Consider the following 27501-nt stretch of genomic DNA (forward strand, 5'->3'; position numbering starts at 1 on the left):
TGTGGAGGCTCCCTCGGTAAGCACGAGCAGCCTGCCCATCACTGTCTCTCACACAGCCGTTTGCCATGCTGATCTCTTTTCATCACCCGTTTCCTGTTTCTCTTTTTGCTTCTAAGCAACATAATAGTATGGAGGGAGCTCATATATTATTAAATATTGGCCTACAGACTAATTTTAGGAACACACATGGCCTCCATTATTCCTATAACTAAACGTGACCAGAAGGTTGGTGAAAAGTCAGTGTAAATGAAACACAGAGAGAAACACTTCAGCTGAAGTGACTTGAAACAATTTGAAACTCAGTGCGGCTATGCTACATTACCCATTTTGAATAGCAGTGTTGCAAACATCCCCTTATTTTAGTGTAACTTTTTGCACAGGAAAAGTTGATAATGAAAACACACTTCCTCTTCCATGTTTTATTCTTACACTCCCTTGATGCAGAGACAGTAAGCATTTTTTTAAATAAAAGAGAAAGCAATTAGGGAACCACGGGACCCACCAACTTTTTTTGTGCCAGGGCCTACTTCTAGTATTTAAGTCTTGAAACTTGGTTTTTTTTGATGTATATTGTCTGTTGTTGCTTTTTGCCTAATTTTATTTGCTCAGTTTCAGTAACTACATACACTATGGTGTCTGGCTGCTATTGGTGTACTAGGTACTTTACCCCTCTATTTGTTCAGGGTTTTGTTGTGGTTTCCAGTAACTCTTTGCCAAATATTTTCATAAAGAGAGAAAACGAACCATCACAAAACCAGCAGAATGTTCACCAAGTGAAAAGCGCTGCACAGTGCAATAAAAAAACCCAAGATCTCCCATGTTTTTCATGTGGATTGAGACTTGATTTACTTTTACATCATGCTTGCATTCTTCTACACAAACCTTTATCTACAGAAAACCCATTTCCAGCCAAAAGCACTGAATAAAGCTTGGAATAAGATGACTGATGAATTCCTCTCTCTTTGGACGATGTTTTAGGTTCAGCCTCATACCTCAACCTTGGTCACTCTGAACTCGCCCTGTAAGCGTGATTCTATTTTAAAGATTTCTGTCTGTTTATTTCACTATGTTAGGATTTTTTGAAGAGCACCATCTGGTATGTCCATATAACTGTGCACCTCCAGATTTAATTCATCCTATCTGTCATAAGGGAATTTTTTTTATAATACAGTTACACTGATCCAATGGCTAACCATTACCAGAAGGGACAGCTCTCTTGTGCCAGGACTAGCACTTGTCTTACTCTCGGAGCTCTAAAGTGCTAGAAAACCACTCGTTTTTCTTCTGAGTTTCTCCCAAACTGTGTTCTCATGCAGTCACCATGCTGATGGGAGGTAAGCAAGGGTAGAGCAGCTCTTTTCAGAGGCAGCCAGCAGGTTGGTCAGGTCAGATGCTTTGTACAATTCCAGGAGCAGCCATCCATTTTAGTACAGTGCAAGTCACCCTCTGACCGGTCCTTTCTTTCTCCACTGAGTGTGCAGGGAACTTTGGATGACTGATTTAGGTGAGTTATTTAATCCAGATAAAGACAGATGACTGGAATCCCACCTTAGAAACGAAAGGTAAGCAACCTTAAGGACATCATGCAATTTGCATTTATTTAGTTCAGTTTAGTACTTGACCAGTTTTAACGACATGGCTACTTGTTAAACTTGGTAACTCAGCACTAATATGTGTAAAAGTGTAGGCAATAGAGGTATCACCATGCACACAAATTAACAGAAATATGAAAATAGTACCATTTTTCATGTGCATATGATGGCAGTATTCACCACAATTTATTTAATATTGGATTACAAGCATCAAGCTATGGAAAAGATGTCAACTATTACACTTCAGTTCCTTTAAAGATACTATTTTAGTGCTGTCATGTTTCATAGGAAAACCATACTTCTCTATTATTCATCTGACATTTAAAGCTTTTTTTAATGTTCTTTCCTAGGAATATAAAGACTTAATCACAAAAGACAGGTTTTAAGAGGACTTTATTAAATCTGACAACTGACTAATTGGACTGTGTGCAATTAATAAAAAAAAAATCATAATTGAGCATTCAACAAAGGATTGTTCACTGATAGCATTTTTTTTTATTTCTGCAGTTTTACAGATCTACAGTTCTGCAAATACAATGTCTGAATGACATTATTCTTCCTAGTTTACACCCACACTTCATGAGATTACTGCAGTGTGGAAAATGTCACATTGCTTCTCCTGGTAGAAGAGTCACAGGAATCACTGAAATCCAAAAAACCTAGCCCTGCCCATACACTTTCTTAGCTGAAAATATTTGTGTGGGACAGACTGGGTGTCTCATTAATTTATACCTTTTTCACTTACAACTTAAACTGCTATACAAATATAGTAGAGACTTTTATGCAAACAGATTCACTATTGTGGAATCCAATAAAAACAGCCAATACTGAGAAAACAGCGCACTTTGTAGAGATCTCTTCTGATGCTCTACAGAGGAGCTCAGTAGGTCACTACTTGCATATGGGATGTTTTAAACTTTCCCTTCAGACATACAAAAATAGTTTGGTTTAGATACTTTCTCTGCTGCAAATTTAAATATCTCCTTTATTTTTATGAGTGCACTGTATGCTTTACCTTCATGCTCAGTAACAGATCTGTTATAATTGACTTGATGGTTTTATTCCTAATGGGACATGTCAATGTCACTGAAAGTACTGTTCTTTGTTTCCTAGAGAAATTTTCTAAAATTCCTCTTAAGAAGACACAGGATGGGCTAAGAGTTTATTGGGGTTTTGTCCTTGTATTTACTACTGAAGAACGGTTTCTTCTTTAAGTCTTTGTAAGAGAGAGTCTTTTTTTACGTTGGATCCAAGTTATCTTGGAGGGTTCATTTCCTCACAAATCAACTATACCAAGCACGCTGAAAAATACAATATAAATTGTTTTGCTTCATTTTGTTTTTAATTCCCTTGCTGCTAGATGTTAACTGGCATCCCCAGGATCAGTGAACTCAGTCAGTAACTTGCTCAGTCTGAGTTTTCATCTCTGTTTTTCAGATGGGATGCTTCTGCTCCTTCTGCTCCTGTTCTTGCTGAAAGAGACATCTCCAAACGGCTGAGTCTTTCACTTGGATTTAAGTAAGTCTTCCCATTCAACAGTGGACTCACTATTTTTAGGAATTGCTGGAAATATTGACTGCATTTTAGTTTGGAATTCTTTCATCTAGAAAAGAGAATAAAAATAAAATCAGTTAAGTGTTAATAAGGAGCAAATAAAGTAGCACCATGAACCCTGGGCTTACTCCACAAAATAAACTGTGTGAGGTAAAGAAGAGGTAAAAAGACTTTAAAAATAACAGAAAATTAAGGCTTTCCCTCTGATTATGTTGGTTCAATTAACAAAGTGAAAAAAAGTATGAAGGGACCCACAGCAATCCCCCCTTCTAAAGCACCACACTGGGGTGCCTAATTTAGACCACTTGCCTGAATGATTCACTACTGTTACATGAACTACTGTATATACACACACACATGTAAATGTTACAATGTTTTTGTTTGGAGGAAAATTACCTCCATAGAATATGCCCATGTTTTGGCTGCAGTGCCTTTTTCTACACTTATAATGGATTAAAGGCCCAATAGGTCTGTTCAAGGATTTTAAAACAAGGATTAAAGAAAAAACATACTGTTCAGCTCTGACAGTTTAGGTTTATTCCACCATAGGGATACAGGTGACAAAACAAGTCTTGTCCAAATTTATACATTTGTAGGAAGAAAAACAAGATTCAAAATGATGTATAGGACCAAGCTTTTCCTTCAGTGTTGTTAAATTAAAATGCTGTGAAAGGGAAAGTTTGCTAGTTTTATATTTTGTATATCAGTACATTAATACCAATTGGCAAATCTGTATTTATGATAACCGTTTTATCACCAATATCTGATTAAATAGTCCTGGCAGGCCAGAACAGGAATTTAATTTCTTTAAAAATCACTTCTGTTTGAAGATAATATTTCGATTTAGCGGCTTGCTTTCTTCCAAGATTTGTACATATATTTTTACATAGAATATATTTTTAAAGGATAGGCATGGAAAAATCAAATCAGTGAAAATCCTGTTACACAAACAGCAGGATGTACAGGGGAATTTTTGGACTGCTATTTTTAGGAAGCTCTACAGAATCTCTGACATTCACGCAGAGAAGACAGGATGTGGTATTCAAGCACTGGATGCAATGACCTCTTGAAGACCAAATGCTGTCTCAGGCAGTATGTCCCATGGAGAAGTTCCAGGAAATCTAGATATTCTAAACAGCCACACAGCCATCTTCTCTAATATGCCTACATTTTGTGTGTTATGGGTCATCAGTTTTTTTACAAATACCTTTGGGCCATTTTCTGTTCAAGTCCTTCTGCGTGTGAATAATTCTGACAAAGAACTGGTACTTCTTTAGAGAAATGTTGCTGCAATGCAATTATTCAAGTTACAGCTGATACAAAGAATGAAACAATTTACAAAGAAATTACCAGTCTCTTACTAAGACAATAACTAACTGTGATGGATGAAAGCATTTTAGAACTCAAGGTTTTGTGTAAAAATGGGTACTGCTAATCAAATAAAAATACTTGTTATATAAAGTAGGAGGAAAATTCAGAGCCAAATTATCCTTTTTGTTTTATCCTGATTGTGTTCTTATGTAAAAACTAATTCACTGTCTGCTTTATATTTTATTCTGATCAGATAGCTTTTTTGATTAATTATTCGTTCTTGGTTTTTAAAAATCTTGGCAATCACCCACAATTGTTCCTAAACTAATATTTTTGCTTCTTATTTGAAAATGAAAAGCTCTCATAGACAGCTAATATTTCCAAGAATAATAAACACCAGTATCAGAGCTGATGTAGGGGAACAGCCCAAATTACATTCAACAAATGCTGACAATTAAATACAAGTATTTACAGTAGGAAATGCTTTAGGAGCTTTGGCTTAGCTGTTTTTTCCAGTCCTCTGTAATTAAGTTACTCCAGTTCTCTGATGTGCAGAAAGTATTCAATTTACTTAACATTTTTTAATTCCTAAAGAGTGAACCAATTCTTCTACTCTTTCATCTCACTCTGAGTATTATCGGGGTGTTTGGTAACACAGGAGTGGTCAGATCCTAACCTGATGTAAACTGCTGTAGCTCAGTTGGTATAACTGGAAATAAAACATTTTATACCACCTAATGATCTGGTGCAATGTGGATTTTTTGGCTGTTTCTAAACTCAGTCTTTTCAATTTCTTTTAGTGTCAAATTTAAATTACACACTCATAGAGCCCTACAGAACACCTCTGTTACTCCACTGAAGACACACAAAACCAAAGGAAAACTAAAAGCAATTATATAAAGCCTCCAAAAAGACGATGATGGGTGGGGGAGCTATTCAGAAAACTACAGTGCTTCCTCACTCTAACAGCTACCTTATAATTACTAACATACCAAACCCTAACGCTCAAATGCAAAAAGCAATCTTGTCTGGGAAATAAAACACTACAGTTCTGTTCTGAAAGAAAAAAAGGTATTTATTTAGAAAGCACTAAAACATTGCTGGCAGCTGCAGATTTAAGAATATTCAGATTTTTCTCCCCTCAGAACACTAATTTATGTTCTGCAGGTAAAACCAACTCATTTCCTGGAAAAGCAATTTTTGCTTAACACGTGGACCAAATCTGAAATATTCAACGTCTTTCTTTTGCTTTTAAGACCCCCTGAGAAATTTCCTCAGCCTTGTCTTCTCAGATTTTGACGCTTATTTGTAAAACCACTTTGCAAGTGATGCCAGACTCAATGTCTCATTTACCACTTCCTCTCTTGCCAGCACCTGTGCCCTTTTCCAAGCCCCCTCTGCACAAAAATAGCTTTTCATTGCAATTCACAACTTCGTCTATGTTTTATATTTTTCTACAAACCTTCTTCCTTTGTGATTCCTGGACAGTGAGCTATTTTAATAAATCATAACGCCAAGCTGATCACATTGCCTTCTCAATGTTATGCTTTAGGTTGTCAGCTATTTAAGAGGGACATTATCTACAGTAACCGGCACGGGCCTCACTAACACATAATGTCTTCACAGTATGTCTAAACTGAGCCAATTTCTTCACTATACAAATGTCACAGCTACTAACCCTTACTACAAGTTTTCATTTCTATACAACTTAAAAAATACCGCACCCTATTATTTCTCTCCACAACAGTTTTTGAGTTCTCACTAATAATACATTAAGCAACATAATTAGTACGTTGCCATTTCCACGTTTGTGCTTGTTGCTATCCTGAATGTACTTCCAAATCCTAGCCACTGTCCTCCCTACACTCAGAGCTCCTCTAAAGCTCACTTGCCACACTGCCTAAAAGCATGGAGAAGACTTTGAAAAATAACTGTTCTCTGATGTAATGGAACCAGTGTATACACACATAAATAACCATGGAAACCACATCCCAAGGTTCCTATCCCTTCTCTCCTAGTGACAATGTCTGCCTGCTTATGAACCGTTCTAGTATCAAATTTTAGGCTGTGACTTCTTTCAGTCAGAGATTATCAGCTCAATATCCTGGGCCTTGACTGGCCAAATCCTATTTAATATATTTATATATTTAGGACTAAATTTGGCCTCCAAAGTAACTCACACTGCCCTTGGGGTTGTTCTTGCTTGCATTTGGTTGACAGCATCGTATCAGGCACATTGCAACTTCAGAGCATCCTTGTAGTGAAGGCAAAATTTGTTTGCTAAACACGTAAATTAGCTGTCCTTCAATGAACTGGGCTTACCAGTGTCTAGTCACCTCCTGCAGTGTGGTGAGCTTCTTGTGAAGATGATGAATCTAGCTTTATGTTCTCTTAATACTGCACACTTGAGGTGCAAGAATTGGGACCTTGCCTTTACCGGCTTTACCTCTCAGAGGACAAGCACACTTCTTGATGAAGGGAATGCTGTGATTAGGAACCTGTGTCTTACCTTGCCTTTTCTTTTTAGTAGACATGCCACTCGGGAGGTCTCTTGTCCCCTCTCCCTCCCTGGAAATCTTCTCCTTATTGCCTCCAGATTCCACAATACACATGCCAGCGGTCTCAAATCAAAAGGCATTCATTTAATTATGAAAGCTAATGTGCTATGTACTAAGTACTGGAATGTTTTGAAATAATTCACTGAAATGGCTGCCTCTTTATTATTGTCAGCCACACTGACACTGGGGTACCGGTTCAGCTGTGATAATGCCTTCAATTAATAGGGCAGTAAACCCAGCACTAAAAGCTGAATGTATTTTACCTCTTTCTGCCGCCTTCAGTATCACAGGCCACTCTCTCAGCTGCTGCTTCTGAACCTGGTGGTACATGAACGATTTGTAACACATTTCTTGATTTAACATTCCAGTATGCTCCGTTCCTGGAGGCAACTCTCTGAAGTGAATTTCACTCAAGTGAATTTTATTTTTTTTATCACAGATATTGCAAAGCTTGACGCTGTTTTTTCCTGCCAAATAAATTACAGTAACTGTTCCACCTCTGACTGTCAGGCTTCTTTCTAAAAGGGTATCATCTACCTTACTGCATTAAATAATCTGTAATAGCTACAGATCACTGTTATTTTCTTATCTTAACCTAATGATCCTGCCTCAGGTGGCAAAAATATGGGGACCTAAAAGCATCTTCCATTTAATAATCTCTTTTTAATGTACATCGTTGACAGAATGTCATGCAAAAATTGGGATAGCACTATTACTGAGAGCACTTACGTGGCCGCTCATATTAAAATGAATGGAAGAGGGGCTAAAAGAGTCTATTTGAATCCTAGAATGAAAGTTTTAGGAAGAAATGTTCTCTTTAATGTCTGACATTCATAATAGGCCAACCCAGATTCTAGGAATTATTAGTTTCCTATTTTAGTGCTCGTACCAGTAAGAACTGCTTACATTAGCTTCCAAGTAAAATGAGGTAAGATTCCCTGAACTGGAATATCAACTGGCAGCAGAATACAGTATATACATGCCCTGTGTTCTCCTCAGCCACCTTCCATTTCACAAGGCATGAAGATGAGACAGGCTGCCCTGGATTTAAGAGCATCAGAGAGGATCGCTCTTGCCACCTTTTCCCAAATCTTAAAATGATTGCTGTTGCCCTTGTTAGCAAACGCTTACCAAGGTCCACATACAGAAATAGCAAGTTATTTGTAGAAAATGGCAAGTGCTGAGCCCTTACAGTACTTGAAGAGCAGAGCAGAAAGCCTGCTGGCTGAGGGTGATTCTCCGATTCTCAGTGTAAAATGGGGCACTCACTGCGGGTCGCCCTGTGCTGGCTTGCACGCTGACCTCTAAAATAAGCATGGAAATTAGAGCCCTCGTTCATATTCTTAGACCTTACACTTCACTGGCAAAGGCATTGTGAATGTTCGGATTATTCAGAACTACAGGCCTATGCAAGTGGCCCTCAGAGGGTCAATCCTGGCAGTATACATCATAATATTTAACTATTTTACACTGTACTGTCATAGCGCACTGTTCACAACCTGTTTGCCGATTCCAGTGTTTCACGTTTGCATAGAGAAAAGCAGCAGAGTTTTGTTAAACCATCTAGAGAAGTCCAGAGCTCATATTAACCCCCTATCCTATGGAGACTTACATACATGCTTGACCTTATGTAGTATTGAATACTCTTTTTGAAATCAGAGGGCCATTTACAATGCCTAAAATGAAACAAACACATAGACATATTTTCCCAGAAACCTGTCCCTGTAAATCCTGTGTAATTGGGTAAAACACGTACTGTGCTTTTTAAAAGAAAAATAACAAGAAAATAAATGAAGTGAACTTTACAGGGAGAGGGGGAGAGGATCGTCACTGTTTAGAACGAAGCTATCACAGTTCCCAAACCATTATACATATGTAGTAGCCTCCCACGGCTACCACATCTTCTGTCTCAAATTACCGGTGAACTGAGAGCTCTCAAGTCACAAGGGTCGGGCTGTCTCTTTTCCAATGATTGGGTCACACGAAGACATAAAACACATGAAACACTTTCCTCATGTTACTTTTCCAAGTGTGCAGCAGCCATGTGACTCATTTATAAATGAATGTATTTCACAAATGGGAAGATAGCTGGTCTACATCACAGGCGTGTTTTACTAGCCCCACTTTTTCTGGTTTAATTTCTGTGCAAATGTCACTTAGCTCCCAAAAGTGGGATTGTTAACTGGTAGCCTGGAAGTATCTTTCTATACATCTATCATAAAAGGAAGAAGATGCCATTCCAGTAGAAAAGCCTGAAGAAAACAAAACTGTTCTGGTTTAAAGCTACATTATTCTGAATAAAAAAAAAAAAAGGGAAGTGATTAGCTAATTATGATCAATGAGAAAGACAGCTATTGATTTATATACACCAAGACAGCAATTTTGTCAACCATAATCTTAACAAAAAAGTAACTTCCTTAGGTTCAGAGATACAGGAGTATCCTTTAAAATTTTATATACATTTCCAGTTGATCTTCGTGAAATAAAATGCCAAGGACTGAAGTTTTTGTAATATATAATACCTCAAAGTAGATTAAGTTAGTGTCTCATTCTCAAGCCTATTCTCATTGATTTCAGTGATGCTGCATCAGGCTTATACCATCTTCTTGCAAAAGGCTTTCATGCCATGCAGAAAAATGGAGTGAAGTGCTTTTGAAATCACTGAGGAACATGCCATTTATTTCTGCAGAATCTTACTTTCAAATCTGGGTGCCTGGAAAGGACATCCACATGATTAGTCTATTATGGTGTATTAGTCATTGCTCCTTAGTCACCCTGGGCAATTTGAAAAATTAATATTAAAGCAATTTAAAATTTAAAATAGTTAAATATTTAAATGTATAAAGCAAGCTGGTTAATGGACCCAAAATCTCAGGATGAGCATCCCAACTCTATAAGCTCTTCTGTGCTGTAATTTGGGTTTCTGAATTAAAGTAAAAACATGAATTGTCTGCAAGCAGGCAGTTCCTGAAAAGGGCAACCTGAGTCATTTTTTTCCTCTATATGTCCAGGAATTCATGGTATGTATCATCCACAAGTGAGATTCATGGCTGGGAAAAGAGTCAGCACAAAACCAAAACTCTTCAGTGACGCATAAGCCTCGACACCATGACGGGGGCTGAATTCTGTGCAGGAAACCTGTCAGAGCCAGCGTGACACCCGGAGCCAGGCAGGGTCGGCTGGGTGCCTCCAGGCAAGCAGAGCAGCTGGGGTCTTGGACCACAGAAGGGTAAGACAAGCACGGCCATACCACCACACTTAACAAAGCACAGGAAGATCCCATGGGACCAAGATGCAGCACCAATAATTTGCACCTATCAGATAAGCTTTTATTCAGATTTTAGTTGTATGCGTATAGTTCACAGTTACGCACAGACAAGAAGTGGATCGATCCACCTGTCCACTTACGGCGACGTGGAGCTGCTCCACAGAAGCAATTTCAGACCAAAGGCTGAACATTGTCTTACTCTTTCCGGTTTCTTAACAGGTTGGCAGCAGCCAACAGCTGCAAGTCTCTTCCAAGACACAGCAGAGTCATTCCTCAAGACAGCTACAGTTAGTCTTCCCATATTTTTGAAATACTTCATTACAGCTGTCCCTATTCATAAAGCAGATGTAGCAGCTTTCCAGAAGGAAAATGATAATCTTATTCCTTGAATAAGCATTCTGCCTTTTCAAGTTTACAATGAAGTTCATAAGTTACTTTTTTTTTTCTTTACTTCTTGGATAAAATACTAGCAGTACATATGTGTAGAGGCAAGTCTTCTCCACACCAAACTAATTAGGCAATATAATATAGTACAGAAAAACCCTGTATAAACAGTAGGAGGAAGTGCTAACTTGTACTAGTACTCCATCTTCTTTCTAAGAGTTTGAATTTAAGTAAGTATTGAGGAAATAAAAGAATGTTAAAAAAAATGGGCAGATTTGATTTATATTGAAATACATGATCATGAAATAGCAAGGAAAAGATATGTTTTTATTATGCCATCAAACATAAGCATGGTAAGAAATAGAAACTTCATGAATAATACTTAGGTGAGGATTAAACACAACTGTAATTAAAAACTTAACAAAAAAATCTAGGAATGACTCTAGGATGACTCTAGAATGATTTTAGGAGATATACTGTTTTTATAGCAACATTTGTTCATTTATGAAATAGCATAAAAATTTCAGCCACTGCAATGTGCCTATACTTGGTTGAGATCTATACATCTTAGTACTATTTACAGATGCCAAAACCAATAATTTTTGAAGACTACGTCTCCATGTTCTCATTTTATTTTTTTAAATTAATCCATCCTTAAAGCCAATACTCCTTTGTATTTATACTGTACCTATGACTATAGTCTCACAAAATTATATTGAATATCTCTCAAAATAAGCAGGGGGAAGTTATTATTTTTATGCTTAAAATGGTGATTTAGAGGTTAGATTTCCTCTAGAGAAAAGCAGCCCGCCTAGGAAATGTCCTTACCAACAAAACCATGGCAAGCATATATTCTCTGTATTGCTTTTAATTGTTTTAGATGTCTCTTCACAGCTGTGCAATTGTTTTAGACTGTTAATATTTTAAAGGTTAAGATCAATGAAAAACAGGATATTTCGTTAGGAGTCACCATAAAAATGATAAACTAGTATTTTATAACTATATTAGTCACAGATTACTAGGCAATTCTTCTCACTATTTTTCCAGCTTTCCATGGAACAGATGTGGAAGCAACAATCAGAATCTCACAAACCTACATATGAATCATCCTGGCCCTTTTCCTATGGGAGAAAGAATGCTTTTATTTTTGAGGAAATAAAACCTAATTTATTGAGGGCATGAAGAGCAAAAGGGCTTTTAAAGCATAATTTATCTTGTTTGTTAATTGTTGCATGCTTCAGTCTACAAGGGCTGAGGGTATTGTTCTGCTTTTAAAAGAAGGCTCATAATTGCTGATTGTTTAAAAAATAAAAAAGAAAAAAAGAACATCAGGCACTCATAGGTATGTTTTAATACCTGTCAAGTATTCTACAGCTGCAATTTAATTTAAAACAAGGGTTTACAACTCAACTGTAACTTCTAGAAAATTGTGAAACTAACATTTTTCCAAGCAACAAAAAGGTGTGTGGATCATAACACCTGTAGAATAGGTAAATAAAACAAGAAAGGTTTCATTTTTGGAAATCTCTGTGAAAATACTTGTTTAGGTCAACTGTAACAACAGGGGGTTTAAGATAATTTTGAAGTTTTTACTTTTAAAAATTTTTACTGAGTAAAATACCATTCATTCTTCAATTGAAAATTTAAAACTTCATTGAGCATTTCATATGAAGAATGTTGAAATAAGATGTTTCAACTTTACAAAAAAAAATTAAATTATAAATTGGCCAAACCATTCTTTTCTACAAAATGTATTTCAATACCTCTGTGTTTTGCATCAGAAAACAGTCAGCCCACTGCACCAGGAGGGGATAGCTACGGGGTTCTGAGGCTGCAAGCTCAAAACCCTGTAAGATAATGCCATGATGTGGAAGTTGTTAAATAGCAAATATACTTTTAAAAAAGATGGTGCCATTTTGTTTCAAGCCAGATGTCAATTATTAAGCTTGTGTTGAACATTGCACATGTCCTTCTATTTTGTGAAGTGCCTGAGAGAGGAAGGCTGCGGGTGCAGATCAGGAGTGCTCTTTGGCAGCAAGTCTCCCAGTTGTCCGTGCTTACTGGGCATGAGTTCGTGTATTGCTGAACAGTCTCAAAAGGCATGAACTGGGTTTCTCTAGGGCGACACAAAACTGAAGATGCATCCTAGGAGCACACCTAACATACTCCAACTGCAAACAGGCATTCAATCCCCTGGAACGGTTGTAGATGTTAGGTCCTCAGCCCCCAGCTGCCTGGAGATAATCAAAGGTGGACTGACTTTAAATATTTTCCTAAGACATTGCGGGAAGCAAGTTAAAAAAGTCTGACTATCACTGACAGCTGGTTATTTTCTGCAAGAGGTACAATATAAAACTAGATAACCACCATCTCCTAGGTTCTGAAAATGAAGATTTCTCTTCTACGTTATGGAAAAAATAGAACTTAAACCATTATCGAACCAAGTCCTCACAGATCCATCACTTCTCCATTTAGGAATAAGAGTTGACTGGAATTTAGTAGGGTTTATTACTTACCAGCCTATCCTCAGATTACAACAGTGGTAACTGCAGTCAGGGGATATTAACAACCCAACCTGAGACAGCGTAAAATCTTTTATATCCCTTACCAAAATACAAAGATCAGTTACTTACTATCACCCCTGGGTTTTCACGCTGGCATAAAAAGCAGCAGACTGTAAAGCTACTGGGAACCGCCTTTAACAATAAAGCCATGTAAGAGCTGGAAGCAGGCATTGTCACAGCACTGTTTTAAGAACCAATAAACCACAAAGATTAAATAAAACTCTGATATCACCAAAGCTGGTGCATCACCCCAGCATCTGGAACAGATCTTAGCAACGACTTGCTGCTACGGCAAACACGGGCTGTCTCAGAAGGCGTAAGGACGAGGCATCCTGAACCGCGGCTTCAGCGTCCGTCCGCGACGCGAACTGCTGAGCAATCGCAACGCTGCTTCAGAGCGACGGACGCAGATTGATTACAGCAATTATAACTCACCAAGGAAATATCATGCCAGTTTGCTCTTGTCGTTTCATCTCTGACTTTGTAAGTGATGACGAGATAATTTAAACAGTCACAAAGCTTCGAGTAATACATATTTTTTATCAATCACTCACTGTCCTGTGGATAATTTATGCTCATAGGAAACACGTCCCTGAACATTAAAAATCGTAGCGTTTTGGCATCGGTACCAAGCGAAACCGCTCTTCTGGGCTCTAACTAACGACAACACCATTTGCCACTACCGCAATGCCGCTTTAAACGAAGGGGTGGCCACAAGACGACGAAAACCGCCCGTCCCGTCGGGGCGAGAAGCGAACGGGGCCGCTTCCCGCGGCCGCGCCGCCCCTGCCGCTGCTCCCGCCGGCGCCAGCAGGTGTCGCTGCGGTGCAGCGGAGCCGCCGCGCGGCGCAGCCCGCTCTGGCCCGCGGAAACCACCGATGGGCGCCCGGCAGCCCAGGGCAACAACGCAGGCGGGGTTCCCCCCCCCAAAAAAAACCCAAAACAAACAGAAAACCGTGGCAGCGCCTTGCGGTTTTAGCTCTGCCCTCTCGGGTGCGCGGCAGGTGCTCGCCACCTCTTCCCGCGGACGCAAGTGCGGCTGCCAGGGACTGAGGTCGGGTACGCCGGCCCAAGGACCGGCACCACTCAGCGGCACCCGTTGAACGGTGCCGCCGCTGGCGCCCGCGCGCGGCTGGCCCGGGCAGCGTTCAAAGCGCAGAGGGCAGGGAGCGCAGCGCTCGCTGCGCTTCTCCAAATTCACCGAGGAGCTTTGCTCTCCTCCTCCTGCGAAGGCAGCCCACGCGCCGGTGCGCAGGAGCGCCGGCCGTCTCCACGGGCCGGCCAGTCAGGCGTGGAACCGCGCAACGGCTTTCCTGGCCGAGCCAGCTACGCTTCTGCACCTCCTAGCTCTCTTACTCCTTCTGGTGTGATTCCTGCCAACCCGTCACGTCTGATTTTCCACTGCGGCTTCTTGTATTTTACCCCTGGAGACGACATGAGGCATTAAGCAACACTTAGCCACTCCGTTTGACTTGACTCGGAACTCCCCTCCAAACTCCGCAAGTTTAAAAAGTCAGCCCTTTATTTGCTAAAATCCCACCAAGAGTCACAAGGACAGAGTTGGCAATGGATTTGAGAAAGCGCTGGAGTTAGCGTTACAGAAGCAGCTTTCTTGTTTGCTAAATGAAACATCTGTAGTGCGTACAATCAGAATTTTATTACGCTTAACAATTTAATATTGAGAGAAACAATTTAATATCAAGAGACTATATTAGCTGTCAGTAATGCTATCGATATTACCAGTAGTTCTTAACAAATTAAGCTGCTGCCCAGCAGAGCCAGATCACTAATTAGCAGGTCCCAAAGGGAGCTGGTTACCGTTAAAGGCAGTAAGGTGAAGAGGCTGGGCAGAACCTTTGCTCTTTGTCCAGCTGCCAAAGGTTTGGTTATTAAGTTCACAGAGATTCCTGGCATCAAAACGAGTTAAGTCTCCCCTCAGGTCACGCATAGTATAGCACTTTCAAAGGCAAAAGTCTGCCTTAAGTTCATAGTTTTCAAATCTTGATACCTGATGCTAGGTCTGAAATTGTAACTTGAATTTCTACAGGTATTGGGAACCTGCATGTACTACAGAGCAACTGAACTTGCAGCACTCAACCACACTGAAGACTCAAGACATTCTTATTCAGGTAAATCCATGAGAGCCTCTTTTTAAAGTGTTTAACTGAAATTAAAATGTTTATTTGAAAATGCTGAGCTTAGTGTAAAATCTAGGGTGTCTTCTGTGGTCTGAGCAGTTTATGTGGAAAGAACCTTTATTCCACTTAGTGATAACTTTGGTCAATCCCACAAATTTCCCACAAATAAAACTTATTTTTGTGGCCATCTAATAATTATTAGACACAACATATGCATCTAATATATGTTTTTAAAAATCAGTATTTTAACTGGCTGATTGTTAATCTATTATCTCTGCTTACATGATAGCAATTAAGAATTTTCAAAAGTATCACAATGTTCCCGTGAAACAGGAAAATAAATAAAATAAACAGGCCCTTCTTAAAATGAGCATATGTTTAAGAGTCCAGAACTAATAATATACCAGCCCCCGTATAACCTTTACTTAATCTCAACTGTTCAGGAAAATTATATTTAAGCACAAAAAATACTGTCTTTAAACAGTCAGTGTTTGCTCCCAAGTGTTACATTAAACCAGTATGCAAAAAGTGTCAACAACAATCAAAAATCAAAGATGAATTATTCTAGAAATATATTTTTAATGCTAATGAACCTCTTCTCTTTGGTTAGAATATTTCATTTTTAACACACTTCTGCTTTGGTACCTCCAGCAATTTTAAACACGTATATAGATTTGATTTTAACAGATACATAGTACAACAGGAAAAAGAAATGTGTGACAGGAAATTTACACATGCTAATTTTTGATTCTGCAATAAGGAGTAGCACTATAGTACACGTTTCCTTTCTGCAGTGGGAATTTAAAAGTCTATAGGGAATGCAATAACTATGTCAGTGGAGAGCAGGGAGAGAGCTGTTCAAAATCACGTCCAGACACAGTCTCTTGACAGAAATCTGCTTCCTTCAGTGTCTGCAGTTCTCACTGTGCAATACGGTGAAACGTAAGCACTCCACAACAGAAACCAATACCAACAGGCATTTGCAAGAGCCTCTTAAGATAGTTTCCCCCACCTTCTTTCAACACTAACACAACACAGAATATAATAAGGTGTAGCTTTTTGGCTACGAACGCTCAAGGAGTCTCTAAAATGCCCTGCAGTGTGCTGTATGCTGCTGACACAAGAGCCACTGCTGTCAGGTAGCCAGAAGCCCCCAACTCTGACATGTCCTGGGGCTTGGCCATCTCAAGTTTATGTGGTTGTTCCCTATCAGGCAGTCTCTCAAGGAAAGCAGCCTCACGGGGAAACCAGGCAACTGTGGGTCTAGGCCAGTACTTCTCAAGGAAGTAAAAATTAAGCTTACCGAGAAACAGCTAACGTAAATTGCAGACTAGGGTCAGATTCTGCTGACTTTTGGCAGGACCAGAAGTACTCTGACGGAACGAAAATAAGAATAGGCAGCATAGTGGGAAATGAATCATTTTGGCTGATGATGTAACTGATGGTATACTGAGTGGATTGTTGTAGCTCAGCATGCAGAGAGTATAAACTGGTACTCCCACTCTTCCTTCGCCTTCTCTGCCATTCCACTACAGCCTCACAAGGAGGACTTGAGGTTAAACAAAATGTGTTCTAGATGCCTCCTATGTCATGCTATGCTTTTTTCGTGTTTTGCCTTCCTTTACTGGGTCCTATTGAGAATCAAAATTGGAAACGAAGGAATAAGGGATTGTGTCGTGCTGTATGTTGGGACCCAAATCGTGACCTACAGGATACATCAGCAGAGTAGACAAGAAGTGAGAACTTGAATAAAGATATTAATGAGAACAGTACTGGGATGAAGTAGTATCCTCTTCCTTCTAGTTTTGGGAGACACTTAGCTGAATATATAAATAATTTGCCATGGAAGCTAAAGGAAGTCTATTCATTCCTAGTCCTAAAAAGGATGCAGACAGTTCTGCCAAACTTATAGCTGCAGGGGACTCTTAAGTCATGGCTTATTACTAGGGGCAAACAAAAATGCTTACACGAACTTTAGTGTTCACACTCAACACTGTGAAACACCGTAACATAAGTAATTTACTAAAAATAGCCTTAGCCCCTTGGGACATACAGATGCTTCCCCTTGATGTGGCATGTCATGGACCACCAGTCTATTGCACATGAAACTCAGTCTTCTGCCCCCTTGCCCCTTCCAGAAATCCACTAGAAAGCAAGCTGGTTTCCTCTCAGTTTTTCTTATGTCCCCAGTGTCCTGATGCAAAAAATGGAACTCGGATAAATAAACGGATTGCTCTAAAGATAGGAACTCAGGGGGTAGCCTTCAATTCAATAAGCAAAGGATACAGAAAGTTTGCAGCTACTATTTTAGTCTCTAAATTAGAACACTGGCTCTTTTGTGAAGAATCTGAAACATCTGTGCAAATAAACATAAGCAGGACAAAGCTGTTCCTCCCCAAAATTGTCTCCTCCCACAACATCCCGTTTTTTGCAGATGTAAGAACACCTTCCCTGTGTGCACACACTCTCGTTAGTCACTCTACATGTGGTGCATGAAGGTGTAACTCCTAGGCTGAAGTAGTATAGAGATGCTAACCCAAGATGCATTACCCAAGCAAAAATACAGTATTTGAGGGAATCATACTTGCTACTCACACTGTGCACACCCAGGGCCTTCCAGATGGCAAAACTCAGCAAACCAACTCCACACCATGCATAGAGTGAGCCCCATCCTAGAGCTCGTAAGGCCAGTGATGAACCACTCTCTGGTAATGCAGCTGTGGCAGTAATCCCCTAGAACCGAAAATAAAGTGGTCAAGAAAAAGTGAACAATGATTGGAAAAAAATGTGAACTAAAAAAGTTAACTTAGTGATCTAGAATTTTTCCTGACTTGCCAGCTGCACTAGTGTGGCCACAGAAACTGTTACGGCTGCCAGCAGACCCAAAGAGCCAAGCAAGGGGGTGGATGAGCTGCCTTCCCACCAGGAGCAGCTTTCGTGGTTGCCAGTACCACCTGAAGATTATTTTTATTACCCAGAAATGCTGAAGTCAACTGTTTCGTGGGCACAAGAATCCGACACTCGGTTATCCCACCAGTCAAAATACAAAACTGAACCAAAACCAGTCACAAGCCCTTATGCCAGTGACATCAGAACATAATCATTGTACGACATTGACTTTAGTACTTTTTCTGGGGGCGGTAAGGATGGTGGGCAACCATTGGACTACAGGTCTATATCTGCACTCCTGAAACAGCAGATTAGGAAACTGGAGGAACCCGAGTAGCTTTCAGCTTGACGCAGAGAGGGTATAACAGTGACTGAGAGACTAATTTCCAGGGGCTGCAACTCTGAAGGAGCTCTGGAAACTATTTAGGAAAATTTTGTAAAGAGCAAACAACAACGCTGAATGCATCCCCCTGCAGAGTTCACCAAGTGGCAACATAGAAAATGCTCTGCAGTCTCCATACTTCTCATTTTTGTCAGAAACAAGAGTAGGTGTTTTTAACCACTTGTTAAGGTACTGCTGCGTAAGAGTCTGTCATGAAATGTGTCCTGAAAACAGAAAACACCGTCACTTGGAAAAGCCACCTTAGGCCAAGAAGAACAGAGCCTCAGCCGTGATGGGGTCCCAACCACAATGAAACCTTCTCTGTCGCAGCACATAAATGCACATTGCAGCTACCACAGGCGTAAGCCACATGCTGGCTGACATCAACCAATTTGCACTGCACGTTCACCGTTGGCCGTCCGTTCTCATCTCACAGCGCCCACCTTACGGTACCTATCTGGTACAGGACAGCTTCAGTTTGTGTAGCCCGCACCAGCAGTAAGACAGACATAATCCTCTTGCTCATAGTGGTTAATGTCAGCAAGAGGGTTTGGTTTTTTCCCCCCAAAGGATCACTGTTCAGTTCTTCACATGGAAACACAGATTTCAGATGGTAACTGTTAAAGACTGGCATCTACGCTTCTTATGCAACTGAACAGTCCTACTTACTTACTGGATATCTCGGGGGAAAAAAACAATTATTGCTCAGAGGTAAACATAAATGAGACTGCAAGCATACAAATATATTCAACAAAGAATTATTTCATTTATAGTCTAAAATACTGAAAACTTGCAGAAGGATCCAAAAAATTTTCCTCCAAAACACGCCAAAGAGCTGCACTTCTCTATTCATCACAAAAAGTGGGAAAAAAAAAATCTTTTGTATTCTTGCTTTAAAAAGACTTTTTTTTTTTAAAAATTTTTTTTTTTAAATGGTTCTCTTTCTTCTTTGATATAATTAAACATATGTAGTGTCTATCACTATGGTATTTGGTCAGTGAAATAGCACCAGTAATTTTTTTCCTCTTGGCTTTGTATTTATTGAAATGTTAAAATGATCCTCAGACAGTCCTCAGCATTAACACTTTTCCTTAGGATTTAGCTGTAGGCACAGTTACCCAAGGACAAATACACACTTGCAAAGGGCACAAGCAAAATGTATCTTGATCCTTATTTATTCTGATTTGGACATCCCAAAGTGGAAGCTGTTAACTTAACAATGCTCTGTAAGCATACACATACATGCACACAGAGACAAGCAGCAGAGATCTCTGGTCACGCTGTTATACCAGGTCCTATTATTTCCTTACCACAGCTAGTGAACTTTCTTAAGTCTTCCAGTAGAGACTGCTTTGAGTAGATTTAAAATGCTGATGATTATTTCTGACATTTTTCCTGCTTCCATAGTCTAACCATATACAACAGCATGCAGGAAAACTTCTCCTATTTGGAAGATGGGAAACGAATGGACAAAAATATCCTCTACACAGAATCTTTAAATAGGAGTCATTATCTGTGAAAATTGCTGGCAAAACCCCGCCACCACCCGAATACTATTTAAATGCTTGATTGCCCCAGAAAAATAGTGGTAAATGGAAACAATTGATCTGGTTTTACTGACAGCGGCCAAACAGTGTTCAGTCACAGGCTGATTCCTCAGGGTATTAAGTACACAGATAAGGATTTCTGTAAACAAGACAGTTTGTTTTATGATTATCAGATATGCTGTTCAGAGCATTAAGAAAGCTGATTAATGAAACGCTAAAAAATTTAAAAAGACAACAGTAGCATGGGAGAAAAAGATGTCACCAACAAAAAAACATTTTTAAGAGAACCGAGTTTTATTCACAAGCCCATTATTCTATGCACAGATTGTTTTCTCTTCATTACTGCTCCTATATTTTTTTTTAAAAAGCCAACTCTTTAATTTAAAAAATAAGCTATTAAACAATACGTGAGTCTGTCTAAAAACGAGGCCGGGAAAATACAGGGCAGAATTAGCTGATTTGGTTACCAAAGCATATGCTTCATATTTCTTTTTTTTTTTCTGAAGGATAGAAGCAGGAAGTGGGAGAAGGAGAAATGACATTGTTTTTTTCAGACACAGGCCTCAATCCTGTAACTATCCCCTTGTGGATAAGAGTGTGTCTGAAAGGAAGCAGTGCCTAAAATAAATGGTGTATTCAACCGTTTTGGTTGATTGTATTCAGCATGTTCACTGTTTTGTATGACCTAACCCACTGCAAAATTAAACACCTGGATAAATGCTGGTAAAACTGGACACTTACTACAAGGAGGCTGCTGCATCTGAGCATTTACTTTTAACACCCACACACACACAATAATTTCTTAACTGAAGGTCTCTGTAGCGGTTCACCACTAAACAGGATTATGTAATCTCAGTTTCGAGTCAATTTGGGTGCCAGTCCTACAAGTGCTTACATTTACTTTACTTCACTACCATGGAGGAGGTACAGTAGGTGCAATTTCAGCTTTATCTCTTGCAGTAACGTTGATGCTACTCTACAAGAATAAGGTCTCATACTGTTGCTTCCTGGAAGTCTGAATGCAGTCATGAAGCCATGATGCTGTGATGCTACAGCTTCCCCTCTAAATTGCTATTTTTTTCTCCCATAAAACTATTTAAAGCTGTCTCAGGCTGCATTATGTTTGCTTCCTGTTTCTACCTTACTTGCATGCCGCCATGTCACTGACACAAAACCTGGCACAAGCCAGCAAAGATGCTGAAAGAATAGCTCTTGCATTTCTTCCCAACATTGAGCATCAATTCTCATTCCTTCAGACCTTCCCCCAAGCTTGTGCCAGCACAGTCACTGAAGTCATGCAGTGAAGGGGATCAGAAGACTGATTTGAACTAAAACTAATGCAGGAAATGAAATAAAAAAAAAAAAAACCAAACAAAGGTAGAATTAACCAGTATCATCTCACCAACCCAGTAGCATTGGTGCCTTTACAGGGGCAGGAATGAATTGCCAGAAACTAAGGGCTGTTAGGATTACTTCTTTCAACAGCAGTGCTGGCTGATGTTTGCTTAAAGTACCCATCAAACTATGGCCTCACCTTAACATGGATAAAAATAATATTTAGGCATCGAACATCTACAAAGGACGCAGTCATCTGTAGTTATTCGTAGTTACGCTTTTGTTATTATACATGATGTGTTATTAAAAATGACTTGCAGTAACTAAAATTTAAGTAAGTTTAAAGTAAGTAAGTTTTAAATTTAAGTAACTATAAATTTAAGTAAGAATGCTACTGCAAAACTGTTTACCTTGTTGGTACCTCACAGAGCCTCTATAGACAGTTAAGTCATTCTCAAAGTCTAGCCTTCCCTTTTGAAATTGCTCACCTACAAGTACCTTGGCAAAAAAGCATCTTTCTACACTTTGCAGTATTTAAGTTGAGGGGCCCAGGAATCACAGATTTTTGCTAGCAAACTGTTGTAAGTCATTTGCGCAGATAGTAGCAGCTAGAGGTTTTCAGCAAAAATCAAAACGGTATCTATCACTTGGTGCCATTTCCAGCATATATATTCTCAGATGTCAACGTAATGTCACTCTCGATAAATTTCACACTGACAACAGGACAGCTCAGCCAGGAATACACGTGAGCTGGAAAAAATGTAATGCTCAGGAAAAAGGAAGTTCTAAAAAAAAAAAAAAAAAAAAAAAAAGTTTAAAAAAAAAAGAGAGAAAACTTCCTTATTGTAATATATTTCTATAGCTTGTGAAATAACTTCTCACGGAGTTTTCTATTTTGTCTATTTCAAAAAAGAAACACGTGTTTATTGTTGCTGAAAAGGCAATGGATGAGTTATGCCACAGCAGCCTATAGAGGAAAACAGGATGGCAAAGGAAGGATCTCATGCTCTTTGACCACAAAAGGAGACTGCGAGTGATCAGATACAAAGGCTCTGATAGAAAGTGCAATGGAAGAATTTTTTTTCTCTTGATAAGCATTGTTATTGAATTAACATTTTAAAAATAAACACAGCTGATCAGTTCTCAGCTCACTAAAAACATCTGTAATATATGTTTTATTTTAAGGGCTTGGTGGAGATGAGACTGACCAATTTTAAGGGCCTATTTTTGGCAGCAACAAGCTATTAGTGAGGAAAAAAGCATTCTTCAATTAAATATGCTGAATTTCAGATTAATATACCAACATGGTATAATTGCTAGCTTTGCTTTGCAATTTTTTTCTTCAGAATGCTCAGGTGGATCCTGTTATTAATTGCACGAGATCAGATTATTTTTGGCCATCAGATCTCATAGTACCAAGCCGCTACTCACTCTCATCAGTGCCCTTACATGGTGGGAAGGGAGTGGAGAGCTTAAATTTTGACTAAATGATTCCACTTACATATTCCACAGCTTACAGGCTTTCTGCCTCCTCACTGCAGTTACCTCGCTTCCCGATTCACTGTAGCACTGTGGGACCGCATGGTGAACTGGATCACTGAGGTGATACAGGCTCATGACTGAAGTGTGTTCACATCACAGAATCAAAACAGACCATCACAACTGGAAAATAGTTTAAAAGGAACAAACCTTACTGAACCAGTCTGGGTTCTTCTTTTTTGTCATGGCAAGTGTGGTGCCAAAACCTGCTATCATTCCTGCTGTAGCAACAGTACCTAGAAAAATTCCACCTGCCAAGGAAAGTTTAAGAAATAAAAATTAAGATTTTGTTTCTTAAAGGGAGGGGAAAAAAAAAACAAACCACAAAACCAAACCTGTTCTGAAAATAAAACCTGAAAAATTAAGATCTGTCAGCACACGCTGAAGGGAAAGGCACAGTTGTCTACATTATTTACATTAACTCAATACAGCAAGAAAGCCAGAAAGAATATTTTTAAATAGAGCATTTTGAAAACTAATGGCAAGTGTATATATTTTCAAGCCACACGTACAAAAAAAAAAAAAAAAATCATTCAAATCCCTGGATGCCTTTTCACAGTACTTCGAAATTTCTCTCCCGCTCCAGAGCCAGGCTACGAAAATCATCTTTTTCTGTGGCTATGCCTCACCCCTCCTCAAAAGGAAGATGTAATTATTTTTGTTGCATCACTTGTTATTTCAAATGGCCACCTGAAAATCCACCAGGACCTCGGAAGACCGTTCCATAAGCAACACTTGTTCTTCAGCTTTCTTCGGTTTATGTTCTAATGCTCTATTTAAAAAAAGAAAATGACACTGGCAGGAAGCTTTCCCAAGATAGAAAGCATTTCTCGCTTTTCAGTTCTTTCAGAGTGTTTCCAAAGTCACTTGAGGTCTCTTGATCCCTTCTAGTTCTTGCATCAAAGGCACACGTGGGCACATATCTGCCCACTTTTAAGAAAAAGGCTTGTTACAAAGACTGAGCGCGCTGTACGAAACCATCTGATTCATATTAAAATTTAAAAATTTCAGGGGGTTACAAGTTCTTCTTCCTTTGCAACTACCGATACCCAGCCTGTTTTCCCTTTCCTACTACCAGTTAGGTAATTAAGGAACTGGCCTGAATAGGAACTCAGAAGCAAACCATGTTTATGTGAGGTCTCGCTTTTTAAAAATTAATTATCCTGTTACGGTGATGGAGACGTTTGCCGCACTCGCGTCAATGGGACCTATAAAGCACCGCTTCTGCCTGGGAGCGGGAAGACCTCCCACGCTGTCCGAACTTTGCACGCCCGCTGCATTTCACATTTCAGGGTCTACTAACCACCGTTTCCCTGGTTTCGGAAATAATAACTGCTCTTAAATGAACTTCTCCTCCAAGAGGAGGAGCTCGATGCACGGCCTCCTCGGGAGGGACGGGAAAGGGGTAGGCAAAGCCTGCGGCGAGAGGTGACGCTGCCCCTGCGCTAGCCCGCTGCAGAGCCGCGGTGCCCGTGTGCCTGCCGGGGCGGGGGGGGTCACGCCCGTCCGACGGCGGCCCGCCCGCCTCCCCCGGGGCTCCCGGGCCGCCCGGCGCGGCGCGGGGAGGGGGCACCGCCGGCCTCCGCTCCGCCAGGGGGCGCGGGGAGCGCGAGCAGCCGCGGGGAGCGGCCGGCAGCGCGTGGGGCGGCTGAGGCGCGCGCGGCCGCAGAGCGACGCCCGCCGCCCGCAGGTGCGCGCCGGCGGGGGGCCGCGCTCCCCCGGCGGGGGTCCGGCCCGGGAGAGCGGCTTCTTTTGGTACGGACGCTCCGCGGCGCCGGCCGCAACCCCCAGGAGCCGCCTCCTTCCCAACGGCTCCTGCCCCCGCGGGGCCTCCCTGAACGCCCTCAAGCCGCCCCCGCCGCCGTCGCGCTGCGCGACCCCGCTGCGGCCCCCGCCCCGGGCGGCCTTTGCGCCCCGCGGCGCTGCGGGGCGAGGGAGGGAGGCGGCCCGCGCCCTGCCTCGTGACCCCGTGTTCTGTCCCGCCGCCGGGGACGGGTGGCTGCGGGGCGGCAGGCGGAGAGCGGGGCAGGACCTCGGGCTACGGCGAGGCGGGCACGGAAGCGCCTTCCTCCCGGCCGCCGCCTCCGCCCTCCCTGCGGCGCGGCCGGGGGAGGCCCCAGGGCTCCCGCAGCCGCTGCTGCGCGTCCCTGACCCGTGCAGGCAAAGGGGGGGGGGAGCTTTCTGCACCTTTGATTAAGAAGAGCTGGTCCTGGGACGCCGCAGGGCTCCCGGCCCCCCGCGGCAGCCCGCGCCCGGGGTCCAGCGCAGCCGCTGCCCCCTCCCGGGCGTCCCCGCCGGCAGCCGCCCCCATGGCCCAGGGCGCGGGAGGAGAAGGAGGCGGCTGCCGGCCGCAACCCGGAAGGAAACGGAGGGGGGCCGGGAGAGGCAGCCGCCCTTCCTCCTCCTCCTCGGCCTCGGCCGCGCAGCCGGGCGGGGGCAGCCCGCCACCCCGAGGGGCTTGGCCGGCCGCTGCCCTCCTCCAGCGGGGGCGGCGAGGCTGGGGCGCGCTTACCCGGGGAGCGGCCTCCCGGTGACCGAGGCAGCCGCGGCTCGGCCGCGGGCCCGGCGGTAGCGTGGGGCGGTCGGCGCCGGCGGGAGCCGGCACGGCGGTGCCGGGCGGCGGGCGGGCCCGGGAGAGCGCGGCCGTGAGCGCTGGGGGCTTTTCCCCCGCCGCTGTCGTCTTCGTGTGCCGCTGGCCGCCGCCCCCCCCGTAGCCGCCTGTGCTTGGGGGCCCGTGCAGTGCCCCCGAGAGCCCAGACCGCGCAGAGGGAAAACTGGCAAGGGTTGGCAAGGCCTCTTTTAAATCAAGTCCTTTGTAGCAGGCTCATAAGGGGTTTTTTGTTTAAGTCTGTGGGACAGATAACGTCATGGACTTTACTAAATGAAACTGGGAGAAATTCTTACTTCCAGTGAATCTTACTAAGCTACATCTTGACGAGTGGTGCTTCTCTGAAGTACTGTTTTTGTTCAAAATTCTCATTCTCCCAAGTTACGTAAATAGTTTTTCATATACGTCCAAATTCTGTCTGAATGGAATCATAAAGTAACACTACGAGAAGCATACCTTCCTGTTTTCTTTCATGTCTGTGCTACAGTAATTCTCAGTTGCTGTTGCTGATGGACATAAATTGCTGTACAGTTATCTATCACTCCATTGATTGTGTTCCTTTATCAAACGGCATACTAACTTACCAGGATGCAGTACAGGCAGGTAAAGTATATCTATAGCAGTCAGTACTTTTAACAGCAAGCAAAGAATGTAAAGACATCCAAAACAAGTGTTTCTTCCCCAGCTTCCTTCTTTGTATCTTTTCATCATCATTTATAGTCTGTATCTAAGGGTCTAATTATAGGGGCTTGGGTTGCTAGGCAAAAATTTAGTATTTTGGGAAACTTCCTGTTCACGGTACTTCTGAAAACCAATCCAAAGCTGTTTCCTATTAGTCCGTGTACTGTGTCAGTTAAACAAAATTTTGCATCGTTAAGTAGCAGTTACTGCAAAAGAAGTAGGCATTATTTCTGCTCTATAGCTGACCCATCATCACTAACTCCATTTTGCTAATCTGGACAGCACCTAAATGACTCCTAGTCGTCTTCCCTCCTTTGGAAAAAGCACCCCAAAATCCCATGTGTGTTTTGGAATAGCATTAGACTTTGCCACAAATAATAATAAAACCTCCTGGAAAGGCTTAGAAAAGGTGGTCTTAGAAAATATGCACAGTGACAATATTAAAAGCGGAAATTACTTTTTATTTTATCTCCATGCTGAAGTGTATCTGATTATATAAAGTATTTAAATGTTATTGGTATGCATAAAACTGAAACAGTAGCATGCATGCCGTTTTGATTGTAAATTGTGTCAAGATCACCATTGCATCTGCTGGAAGAATCCTCGAACTGTGAGAGATAATAACCTATTTTTTGTGTCTTTGATGATAAAATCCTAGATTTTCCTCTCAGGATAGTTTTTTGAGTTCACATCAATCAAGACATCACTTTCTTACAAATCTTCTCCAGAACTAGGAGAAGAGAAAAGGTATAATGGTGTTATTTAATCCTGGTTTGAACAATGCCAGGAATCTGTCTTTTAAGAGCGTCAGATAAGATCTGTCTCTGTTAATCATTCACAGAGACTTAAAGTAGGGCATAAAACCCATGAAATCCACTCTGTCTTACTGAATAACTTAAAATTCTTGGTGTTGTAAAATAAGTTGTCCTCTAAAAAAAACAAAGAAGAGATGTTCAGCAGAATTGCATCTATTTAGGTTGCAATATTAATCTCTTCTTGTTACATAATTGAATACAATAGAATGCTTTCTCTCCTTTTATGTGTACCTCACCCAAGAGCCTTGCATTTTCTGTCATTATTCCTCCTCTGACACTGTTGTGATACCCGTGCAAGCTTACTCATCTACATATGGCTACTGAGAATTAACCAGT

At 41.3% G+C, this 27501-nt stretch overlaps 1 protein-coding gene across 3 annotated transcripts; it reads right to left on the bottom strand.

Moving 5' to 3' along the window:
* Positions 1-1734: 1734 nt before the first annotated feature.
* On the bottom strand, positions 1735-25375 carry TMEM242 (transmembrane protein 242). 3 transcript variants are annotated; one of them, XM_082307859.1, is made up of 5 exons: positions 25249-25375; positions 23212-23312; positions 17965-18102; positions 7279-7333; positions 1735-3195 (listed from the first exon to the last, which is right to left on the bottom strand). In XM_082307859.1, the coding sequence occupies exons 1-5, from the start codon at positions 25370-25372 to the stop codon at positions 3176-3178; spliced, it is 438 nt and encodes a 145-aa protein (XP_082163985.1). In that variant the 5' UTR covers positions 25373-25375; the 3' UTR covers positions 1735-3175. The 3 variants fall into 3 exon arrangements, with proteins under 3 accessions (XP_082163985.1, XP_082163984.1, XP_082163986.1); XM_082307860.1 differs by lacking the exon at positions 1735-3195 and adding an exon at positions 4359-4433; XM_082307858.1 differs by lacking the exon at positions 7279-7333 and having other exon boundaries at positions 1737-3195.
* Positions 25376-27501: the final 2126 nt, after the last annotated feature.

Source organism: Platalea leucorodia (assembly GCF_965183815.1).
Source record: "Platalea leucorodia genome assembly, chromosome: 3".
Classification (NCBI taxonomy): domain Eukaryota; kingdom Metazoa; phylum Chordata; class Aves; order Pelecaniformes; family Threskiornithidae; genus Platalea; species Platalea leucorodia.